The 12,184-nt window shown below is 43.9% G+C and overlaps 1 protein-coding gene across 1 annotated transcript in view; it reads left to right on the top strand.

Annotated features, from left to right (window-relative positions):
* The window catches only part of FRAS1 (Fraser extracellular matrix complex subunit 1), a 1,404,104-nt gene that overhangs the window by 161,674 nt on the left and 1,230,246 nt on the right, over nt 1-12,184 (top strand). Inside the window, exon 3 of the mRNA XM_086961814.1 lies at nt 10,933-11,160. Coding sequence (XP_086817940.1) covers nt 10,933-11,160 — 228 coding nt within the window. The remainder of the gene's footprint in view (nt 1-10,932; nt 11,161-12,184) is intronic.

The following is a 12,184-nucleotide window of genomic DNA, read 5'->3' on the forward strand; positions in this document are numbered from 1 at the left end:
CTGAACAGCCGACTCAAATTCCACGCACCCCAAAGGACCCTACGATCAGCCCAGCTTTCCTACGCCGTGGTCCCCCGCACCAAAAAGACCAGATCGGGAGGCCGCTCCTTCTCCTTCCTCGCGGCCAAAGCATGGAACGCCCTTCCGCTCCACCTCATACAGACAACATCGCTCCCCATCTTCGCAAGAAACCTCAAAACCTGGCTCTTCGACAGACCCCCTCCTTGATGGAATGGAACCTGCACCCCCGACCCCGCCTCCCCCCGTCCCCACCCCTAGCGCCTTGAGACCCTTACGGGTGAGTAGTCGCGCTTTAACAAACTCCTGATTGATTGATTGATATTGAAGCACTATTCAATAACCGGGCGTGACCTTTCATTCAGTTTCGTGGTTTACAACACAGTGACTGATCCAGTTACCGAAGATGTGGGATAATTCAAGTCAATGAGGTGTTGCTGTTCAGATCTGCAGACATGAACGAAACAGCCTGTAAAAATCTTATCCATGCAGCATGAGAAAAAGAGATAAATGCACGAATGAGCATACCAGCAGAATAGTTGCTACAAAATCAGTACATTTATTCAAAATGGTCTACCTACAGATACCTGAATATGGTTGTAGTGCGTAAATAGCATCTGAGTCGAATTGGAGTCTCCTACCTCAGCAAGAAGTAAATAGATCTACAACAATGTCCGAATGTTCTTCACTTGCACATAGTATCTGTGTTTCACAGCAAGTACCATAAAGTGCTCTCGGTGTACAAAGAACTGATATGTGGCCCTGGTTGCTTGCCAGTGTTTGAGACATTTGCAACCATCCCATCCATCCTTTCCGTTTCACTGGCAGAGCGGGGTTACAGCTTGTCCACTGAAAATCCTAACTGCTTCACATTCCTGTGTTAAATGTTTTATTCCCGATTTACTTTCAGAATGACCGTGGCAATGCAGGGTAAAAGTAGAGTTCTATTATTAGTTTGAGATCAATATGATTTGGCTTTTAAACTATGGCACATTGAAATGTAACAAAGGTTCGAGCTTAGACAGCTGATGGCGGACAGTAAATAACTGAGGCAAAAACAACAGTTGATGGACAGAATGCAGAACAATGTCATACATTCACCCCAGACGATTCAGAAAAGGGGGTGGTGATGAACAGAGTGTCTGAGTTAAGCAGACCACTCTTACCCAGTCCAAAGATCAGGGCTTGATCCATCACCGTTATTTATCTCACTGCACCATCCCAGCTCAGAACCTGGCTATATGCAAATCAGTCTGTCCCTGGCCCAGTGCATCATGGGAACAGGGCAGACTAAACTACCAAGCCAATTCTTCACCAGAAAGGAGACAAGCTACCGGGGACCGGTTTCTGGCATTTCAGCCGTCTTCGGCCCGGCTTGCTTGAATCCTGATGGTGCAGTGAGAAAGGGACTCATGTCTGAGTATACCCTGCCACACCTATAGTGGCCAAAAACGATTCAGAAAAGGGGGTGGTGATGAACAGAGTGTCTGAGTTAAGCAGACCACTCTTACCCAGTCCAAAGATCAGGGCTTGATCCATCACCGTTATTTATCTCACTGCACCATCCCAGCTCAGAACCTGGCTATATGCAAATCAGTCTGTCCCTGGCCCAGTGCATCATGGGAACAGGGCAGACTAAACTACCAAGCCAATTCTTCACCAGAAAGGAGACAAGCTACCGGGGACCGGTTTCTGGCATTTCAGCCGTCTTCGGCCCGGCTTGCTTGAATCCTGATGGTGCAGTGAGAAAGGGACTCATGTCTGAGTATACCCTGCCACACCTATAGTGGCCAAAAACGATTCAGAAAAGGGGGTGGTGATGAACAGAGTGTCTGAGTTAAGCAGACCACTCTTACCCAGTCCAAAGATCAGGGCTTGATCCATCACCGTTATTTATCTCACTGCACCATCCCAGCTCAGAACCTGGCTATATGCAAATCAGTCTGTCCCTGGCCCAGTGCATCATGGGAACAGGGCAGACTAAACTACCAAGCCAATTCTTCACCAGAAAGGAGACAAGCTACCGGGGACCGGTTTCTGGCATTTCAGCCGTCTTCGGCCCGGCTTGCTTGAATCCTGATGGTGCAGTGAGAAAGGGACTCATGTCTGAGTATACCCTGCCACACCTATAGTGGCCAAAAACGATTCAGAAAAGGGGGTGGTGATGAACAGAGTGTCTGAGTTAAGCAGACCACTCTTACCCAGTCCAAAGATCAGGGCTTGATCCATCACCGTTATTTATCTCACTGCACCATCCCAGCTCAGAACCTGGCTATATGCAAATCAGTCTGTCCCTGGCCCAGTGCATCATGGGAACAGGGCAGACTAAACTACCAAGCCAATTCTTCACCAGAAAGGAGACAAGCTACCGGGGACCGGTTTCTGGCATTTCAGCCGTCTTCGGCCCGGCTTGCTTGAATCCTGATGGTGCAGTGAGAAAGGGACTCATGTCTGAGTATACCCTGCCACACCTATAGTGGCCAAAAACGATTCAGAAAAGGGGGTGGTGATGAACAGAGTGTCTGAGTTAAGCAGACCACTCTTACCCAGTCCAAAGATCAGGGCTTGATCCATCACCGTTATTTATCTCACTGCACCATCCCAGCTCAGAACCTGGCTATATGCAAATCAGTCTGTCCCTGGCCCAGTGCATCATGGGAACAGGGCAGACTAAACTACCAAGCCAATTCTTCACCAGAAAGGAGACAAGCTACCGGGGACCGGTTTCTGGCATTTCAGCCGTCCTCGGCCCGGCTTGCTTGAATCCTGATGGTGCAGTGAGAAAGGGACTCATGTCTGAGTATACCCTGCCACACCTATAGTGGCCAAAAACGATTCAGAAAAGGGGGTGGTGATGAACAGAGTGTCTGAGTTAAGCAGACCACTCTTACCCAGTCCAAAGATCAGGGCTTGATCCATCACCGTTATTTATCTCACTGCACCATCCCAGCTCAGAACCTGGCTATATGCAAATCAGTCTGTCCCTGGCCCAGTGCATCATGGGAACAGGGCAGACTAAACTACCAAGCCAATTCTTCACCAGAAAGGAGACAAGCTACCGGGGACCGGTTTCTGGCATTTCAGCCGTCTTCGGCCCGGCTTGCTTGAATCCTGATGGTGCAGTGAGAAAGGGACTCATGTCTGAGTATACCCTGCCACACCTATAGTGGCCAAAAACGATTCAGAAAAGGGGGTGGTGATGAACAGAGTGTCTGAGTTAAGCAGACCACTCTTACCCAGTCCAAAGATCAGGGCTTGATCCATCACCGTTATTTATCTCACTGCACCATCCCAGCTCAGAACCTGGCTATATGCAAATCAGTCTGTCCCTGGCCCAGTGCATCATGGGAACAGGGCAGACTAAACTACCAAGCCAATTCTTCACCAGAAAGGAGACAAGCTACCGGGGACCGGTTTCTGGGGATACTTGTTTCCAGTCCAGGGAGGACCTGGCCAGGCAGTTCGGTCTGGACTGTTCCCATGAGGCACAGGGTCATGACTGATTTGCATATGGCTGGGTCCAAACTGGGCTGGCGTAGTGGGCAAAAGGACGATGGATTTAACCCAGATCTTTTGACTGGGGGAGAATGTTTGCATTGTCAGCATTCCGTCCATCAATTGTTTGATGTAACAAGTAAATAACCGAGAACCGAGAAACTTTGCGATGTCATTTTACAAAGTGTCCAGTCTGTGAACGGCCCACCTATTTGCAACTCATTATGATTGGCTACAAACACACTTTGCGGTAGCAAACCATTGTGAAATCTTATTGCCGATGATAATTCTATTCAAAATCAATTTGAATAGAAAATATTTTTTTTTATCTGGAAAATCCGGTGTTTGATGAATCAAAAATAGCCTGTTTGAAGGATCGGATCCATATCTGAATAATATTGTAGTGGTTTGCAACAAAATCTGCAGTCGCCCTCGTAGTCAGTATTCTTATAGACAGGCAGTGATCATAGCAATAGATGCTCTGTGGATATGAATCTGAATTGTGTTGTGGCAGTTAGCTTCAAAATGTATGCTTGTTCGCATAAGTCTAGTCTCACGCCGACTTTTGCGAGCGATCCTTCAAATAGGCTATTTTTGATTCATCAAACACCTGACTTTCCAGATAAAAAAGATATTTTCTATTCAAATTGATTTTTGAGGGTCAACCATTGCAAACTCCCACAGTCCTGAAGATGGTTGAATAGACGACCTTTAGATGAAGGTTGTTTACTCTGAGTAGATCTGCTTTTATTTTTTTAATTAGAGGATCGTAATTTAGTGCATTAATATCATTGGTATTTGACGAGATATTCACTCCTAGGTATTTTGCATTTTTTACTCTGTATTGACTCATAAATGGTGTATTCTCGGTGCATATAACCATAGTTTTGTCTTGGTTTAGAGAGTATCCAGGATAGAGCCCGAAGGATTTGGTGGTTTCTTCTATTTCGATTATGGCCTCTGTAGGGTTAGTTGTTACAACCGCAACGTCATCGGCATAAGCAAGAACTTTAGTGTTGTAGATGCCGATTTTAATTGGTACGATCGCTGGTGATGTTAATAGTTTAATGATTAAGGGATTGATATAGAGTGCGAATAATAATGGAGAGCACGGGCACCCCTGTCGCGTGCCTCTCTGAATGTTTATATTTTCAGATTCGCAGCCACCAGTCAGAATTCTTGCTTTTGGATCAACATAAAGGGCTTTTATTGATTTTATGAATACCGGGCCGATGTTATTAATGGCTAATATTTTTTCAGAGAAACTGCCAGGAAACCCGGTCAATAGCCTTTTCGGCATCCAGCAAGATCATCGACATCTGACCCCTCTCTACTTTCATGATGTCAAAAAGAGATATTACTCTGCGTGTATGATCTGTGGTGCTCTTGCCTGGTATAAACCCGTGTTGCCAGGGAGACACTAGATGTTCAACGATCTTGCCCAGGCGGTTAGCAAAGATTTTGGCGTATGTTTTGGAATCTGAATTGATCAATGAAATTGGCCGATATGATGTTGTTAATTAATGCTGGTTTATCCTTTTTCCTGAAAATAGCTATATTGGTTTGTTTCCACGATTCAGGGGGTATTCCATGCCACTGAATCCCTAAAAAGAGATCATGCAGGAATGATATAATTACTTTACCCAATATTTTATACAGGTCTAGGGGTATCTTGTCTGGTCCCGCTGCTTTCCCTGCGGCTAATTCAGCTATTGCCAGCTCTACTTCTATTCTGGAGATTTCTTTATCTAACTCTTTCTTTGTATCTTCATCAATGGTTTCTGCCATGTTTGTCTCTCTGAGCCAGTTGACTAAAAACTCTTTGGTTTCATCGATAGATCGCTTATCTTCATTATGATATAGTTTTTGGTAATAATCCTGAAAGCATATAGCTATATCCTCCTGGGTGGTTTATTTCTGACCGCCGTAGTCAATACCTTGTATGAAGTTACGAGATTGAGTTTGCCGAGTTCTTAGAGCAAGGTGTCTCCCTACATTTTCCCCTGTCTCATAGATTTTATTTCGGTTAGCTTGGAGAGTTTCCGCTGCTTTTTGAGTGAAATCATTATTTATCTCGGCTTTAAGTGTTAAGATCTTCCTCAGAGTATCATCAGCCTGATCACCATGATGTAATTGGTTGGCATGTAAGTGTTCTAGATTTATTAGTCTGTTTGTTAACTGGGTATGTATCTTTTCCCGTTCTTTTTTATGGCTGGCAACAAAAGTGGCAGTCTCACCCCTTAACGCAGCCTTGAAACTATCCCATACAATCATGCGTGAAGCACTATATTGATTTATATCGAAGAATTTTTTGGTCCATTGTGTAATATGCACTATGTATTCTTGATTAACCATTAGTTTTCGGTCAAATGTCCATTGTGGGTAAACCCGGTTATATCCAGGAACCTCGAATGTAATATGGAGAGAGTTATGATCTGAAATTGTCTTGGGGGCTTTAAAAATAAGAGCATTCAGGGCAATATCCATGGTTGTAAATATATAATCTATGCGTACATATTTTCTATGAGGATATGAGAAGTAAGTGTATCCCGGATCTCTTGTATTTTTTAAAGACTTAGGGCCAGATGTAGGTAGCCCTTTACCGATCGGAATTGGCCGAAAATACCGATTTTCGGCCGTTTCCGATCGGTAAAGGGCTAGGGAGATGTAGGTGCACATATTCGGTAATTTTACCGAATCGTTATTATTACCGTATCGGTAATAAGTACCGATTCGGTAATAATTACCGAATCGGTAATATTTACCGATTCGGTAATATTTACCGATTCGGTAAAATTACCGAAAATGCTATGTGGGTAGCCAATTTTCTATTGGCACATGGCTTACAGAATCGGTATTTTACCATGGAATACAAATCCATGGTAAAATACCGATTCCTGTGTACATGCACATCTGTGCATGTACACATGTGCCATGTGACAGACAGACGTGCCCTTAGGGCATGTCTGTGTGCCACATTGCACACATGCCCGTTTTGGGGGTGCTAGAGGGTGTCAAAGTGACACCCCCTGCACCCTTGTGAATTCTTTAATTACCGATTCGGTAAATACCGAATCGGTAATGCCTAATCATTCCTATGGGCTTCAAAGCCCATAGGAATGAATGGGCATTACCGATTCGGTATTTACCGAATCGGTAATTAAAGAATTGTTAAGGATTCGGTAACGAATCCAGATGTTTGGACCTACATCCCATTTACCGATTTTGAAATACCGATTCGGTAAAATTCGGTATTTCAAAATCGGTAAATGGGATTTACCTAAATCAGGCCCACTATGTCTCGAAGATTTAACTACGAATCAAGTTTAGTACTGCCCTGAATACTCTTGGTTTTCGGCCTGTGTAGTTGTAATGACTCTGATGGCATTGTAGTTGATTAATTGTTAAATTAAGATCTCCTCAGAGAATTAAAGTGCCTGACCATGATGCTAATTCTAATTCCAATTCGATATATAGTGCAGGGTCATCAAGATTAGGACCGTAGATGGAGCAAATAGTAATGCCCATATCTAGTTGAGCAATGGCCCATCTACCATGGATATCAGCTTTTTTACGTGTTGGGGTACCTAGTCTTGTTCTCGCTAAGATTGTAACTCCTCTAGTTTTCGAGGTTTGTGTAGTTGTGACCAATAAATTAAAGCCTGGTATTTTTAAATGACTTATCTCTCCTATGGGAATATGAGTTTCCTGTATACAAATGATATCCCAGGAGCTATGAGCCATTAGTTGAGTAAATTGGGCCCTCTTTCCTCTGTAATTAAGACCTGCCACATTCCAGCATCCTAAGTTTAGCTTCCCCATTTAATTGTTTTATGTTTTAGACGGTATTCATGAACCTTGCATAGTGTTGTGTTGTTCCTCAATATTCCTTTAGTAATCTCGAGCCTGCTCATTTTACACTGCATTTCCCCCCCCCCACCCTGTCCGCCCTGATTCCCACCCAGCACCCTCCCCTGACCCCCCCCCTTGCACCCCCCAACACCCCAAAAAGGGCAATAAGACTCCATAAGAGTCTATAGTGATGGATTAGCATATTCCAACCAGAACCAGCGAAGCATGCAATCCTAAGTGCATAGCAAAAAAGAACAACACAACGAAATAGAAGAAAGGAAAAGTATAGCAAAAGAAAGAAAAGAGAAGAGATAGTATTGTATACCAATTCTTAGGTAATTCATAAGTAGCTACTTGAGTCCACCCAAAAATACGGAAATCCAGTAATATCTTCACATCATTGGCTAATAGGGCTTGATGTATTGTTTAAGAATCTATCATAAGCTCTCTAGGTATTCTTTAGCCTTGATCTCGGATGTGAAAAATTTTGTTTGACCCTCATAAATTACTTTTAGCTTGGCTGGATTGTTCAAGTATACTACAGCCTTCTTTTCTTGAAGAGGCTTGATAAGCTGTCTGAGTCGCCATCTCCTTTTGAACTGTCCAATGGCAGAAGTCAGGACGTACAAAATAGGATATAGAATCCTTGCTGCGGTGTTTATCCGGTGTAGCTTTTTCTGATATAGCTTGTCGAAGCAAAAAGTTCCCAAAGTATACTAGGATTGCACGTGGATATTTGCCTATGGGTGCCGTAGGTTTTATAGACAAGGGAACCCTATGAGCTCGCTGTACCTCATAACTCCAGTCCCAGGTGTTAAGTTCAGGAAGGGTATCACGAAGGAGTTGTATGATAAAGGTGCGACAGTCTTCACCCTCCGCTTTTTCTGGCACCCCAAGAACGTGCAGGTTATTTCTACGAAGTCTATTTTCATAGTCTTCTAGTTTCCATCTAATATCCTGGAACTGTGCTTCGTGTGCTTCAACTCGCTCATTTGTGGCAGCAGCTTCTGTTTCATTTACTACAATCCGGTCTTCAATGTCATTTAATCTTTCTGTGAAGGCACCCATTGTCTTGGAGAGTTTACAAACTACACCTTGAACCTTCTGTAGTCCCGCTCGGGCTTTACGACTGTCTTTTGAGGTCTCCTCCCGGTGAGATGCTATAGCTTGTAAGACTGTTTCCATTACTTGTGTCAGTGTAGCTCCCGGTGGATCAGATTGCTCTCTGTTTGGAGCATGATCTGAGGATGATGCTTGAGATTTTGGGATAGGGATCTGATTCTGATTTAGGGTCAAAACGGTCGGAGTATAATCCCATGACAGTTCATTAGCTCCGTGGTGTCCAGCCTTTTTCTTTTTAAGTATAGTTCTCCTATCGCGTTGCTCTTTTGGGGGGTTAAGGTCCGATTCTGAGCTTATGTTGGAGTCTGTGTCATTCTCAACTTCATCTGCTTCATCAAGCTCATCCTCAGTATCCCCAGACCAGCTAATATCTTCCGAGAAGGAGTAGAAATCTGTTATGTCCTTATCTGCTTCCAGTGCCTCAATAGAGTCTATGGGATGATCATTTATTGCCGAACTGGCTTTTGATGCTCCTACATCTGATTTTGCAGCCTCTGCGACCTCTTTCTCCTTAGCATTAGCTTGTGTCTTATTAGCCCACAGTTGTAAGTCTGTATTTAAGTCTGCATTTAACTCAGGTATCATATTCAAAGGCGAAGTGTTTATCAACATCTCCCTGTTCGGTTCCAAGTTCGGTTCAAAAGTATGGTTAGCGTCGTTATTGCTATTACTACCAGTGGGAGTGTTAGCTGACCCAGCAAGCTCAGTAGTATCAGTACCGTTAGGAGTTTTTGCTTGCATCTCTGGGGGGTCTAAATTCACTATTGTATCAGTGGAGATACCGCTAACCCCCTGTTTATGCATAACAGGTCTATCAAAGGGAGCAGAAGCAGGGTGAAGTGTCTGGCTTACCTCCGTGGTCGTGATATCAGGTCTCTCAGGAGTAGGGTCAGTCTCTTGACCGTAAGGCTGTTCAGGTGCACTCTGATCGTCAGTTATCTCTGTCAGCTCTGCCACAACTGCGTTATTTTCTTCGCCCCCTTCAGCTGCTGACATTGTAGCTCCTTCAATAGAGATAGTTGATTGTTTCTTCTGATTACTTTGTTGCGCCGTTTTAGTCATTTGTTTCTGACTAGCGGCACGTTGAAACATTGTGATCACCGTTGGGGCAGCCTGCGCTGTGGTTTTGGCAGACAACGGTGCTGCAGGAGTTTTGCTGGAGGTAACGCCTCTCCGGACCGGTGTTTTCTCCGCTGCCGCCTCAGCTGTGGTATCATGCAGTTCTCCGCGCGTAGTGCCGCGCCTATTGCCTGCTTCCTGGTCCCGCAAGGCTTGACGTCCTGCCCTTGTCTTGGCTGCTGCAGAAGCTACGGCGGCTGCATTTTTCGGGGCCATTGAGCACTGTGAACACTGTGTGTCGGCGAAATTCACTGGCGCTTCGTGGTCCGAGCTGTTTACGGAGTTTACGGAGTTCAGCCGCCACAGGAAAAGTTGATCACCTGATGAGGGGCGGTTACCGACCAGCAACCGCAGGACTGCGTTTCCGATTGCCGAGGCTAGCAGAGAGAGCGACGCCCTTGCAGGGATCAGGCAGTCGGAAGGTACGATCCTTGAGCTAGCAGCCTGTGTGATTTGGCCTGATCTCGACATCTCCTTACAATGGCGTAGTACTGTATTGATCTTAGCAACAAGTTTCTCTTCCCATCTTTTCTTTTTTGCAGCTAGATGATGACTCGGTTTAGTTAAGCGGCATGCTCCGCTGCGCTGGTCAGAGGCTGCTACCGGCGTCTAGCCTGACGCCGCCATCTTGTCCACACAATTGTCATTGAGAAGTAAAAAGAACAACTATTTATGCATGTAACTTCCTGTTACATTGTGTGTTCAATGATCTTGTACCCCGAGTATTACTTTTTTTTACGATCAAATCTATTTTTCATTATACACTAGTGTTCTGATATGTTATTCTTTGCTAACTTTTTTTTTTATAAATCCCTTTGATATATGCTTGTGTTTTCATACTTTTAGAGAACTAAACTATAAGACTTGTTTATGCACAGACAATTATTTCAAAAGAAACTCATTTGGTAGCAGATTATAAGAGCTTGCTTTAAGTAAAAAGTAAAAAAATAATTAAAACTAATTGTATAAACAAATACATCCCTTGTAGGCACATTTACCTGTGCATTTTATACTACCCTAGCCATCAGGGGTTGATTGGTTTACCCATTGATTTTGGATTATAATGAACAGTGGCAAAACCTATTTTGCAATTAGAAAAGGATTTTCTAAATCTGAAAAGGGTTTAGTATATTTGAAATTACTATTTTGTACTTGCAAACGTGTGATAATGTGTGAATTGCAAGGTTTGCTACTGCAAAATACTTTGTACATTTGGTCCGTGGGTCTCTAAAAGGAAAATGTTCTACAGAAATATTTGTATGGTTGTCTGAGCAATGTGGACGAGAATGTAGTTCCATGCGTCACAATCCTTTCTTTTCTGAACAGGCTGAATCAGTAACTTTCACCATTGTGCAACCACCTCGCCACGGTACGATAGAGCGCACGAGCAATGGGCAGCGCTATCTTCAGACCACCACTTTCACAATGGATGACATCTACCTAAACCGGATCAGCTACAGCCATGATGGAAGCAACTCCTTGAAAGATCGCTTCACTTTCACAGTTTCTGATGGAACCAACCCGTTTTTCATTGTGGATGATGAGGGAAAGGAGGTAGGTCAATGAAGATTGCAGTGTGTTGTCTATTTTTCTAGTAGAACATTTGGAAAATTTCCCTCTGCATCTTTCCACTCTAGTATTATAAATATTGATCTCGACCAGACTTGGCTGTTGCAGGTAATGAATAGCTAGACTTGATGCAGGCAGGGGGTGTAGGGGTTTAAAGGAGCTGTATCTTTTCCACTTTTTGTTCTATGTTTTTATGTCTGTCCTGTGTCGTTATTAATTGCTGTTGAAATCTGACTTTGTATGTGGTAGTGCCAATGTAAGGGCACACCATGCAAAAATTAGACGACCCTTATTGGTTTACAAGGCTTAAATGAATAATCCCAAGTGCTGTATTTGTGGTAGTTTGGTCGAGCAGCTTAAGGCTTATCACAGGGTAGTGTTAATCATATATTGTACATACAGAGTCAATAAATGAGATTCACACTCAAGAAAAACTCTAGACCAATTTATAAAAATAATACAGATTTGTATAAAATTTTAGACCCCAAGATAATTAGAATCAAGTAAGTACTTTCAGAGTTGTACATTTTGTAGTATAAGAAAAAATCATTCAAATAATGGTTTTGAGGTATGAGTCTCGAACGTGGTAGTGTTATCCTCTGGGAGAAACACTTACTGCATAGAAATGCTTGCAAACGGTTTACAGGGTTCTTCTTCTGGACTTAAGGTGCTTAGGGGCCAAGTTCCAAGAAATCACTAGCAGTTTGATTTTACCTGCCCTGGTGAGTCCGGAAGCAGAGGTGCTGGTAGCATTGGTAGCCTCTAGCGCAACGTGGAAAAGTCAGTGGAGAAGTACCTGCAAAAAGAAGGGCTGCAAGTTGGCACTGGACGACCAGTACGGCAGAACCCGAAAGGGGGGGCTTGGCTCTTGAGGGTCGCTGGAGCATGAAGACCACCTGTTTACGTGGACCCGGGCTGTCAGACTCTGGTGCAGAGGTGTTCTGTCCAGTGGTTCGCTCGAGTCAGAGGCCCCCACTTTGTTATGGAAAAGGAGAGAAAGAAATCTGCA

The sequence above is a fragment of the Lissotriton vulgaris genome, chromosome 3_1 (assembly GCF_964263255.1).
Source record: "Lissotriton vulgaris chromosome 3_1, aLisVul1.2, whole genome shotgun sequence".
NCBI lineage: Eukaryota > Metazoa > Chordata > Amphibia > Caudata > Salamandridae > Lissotriton > Lissotriton vulgaris.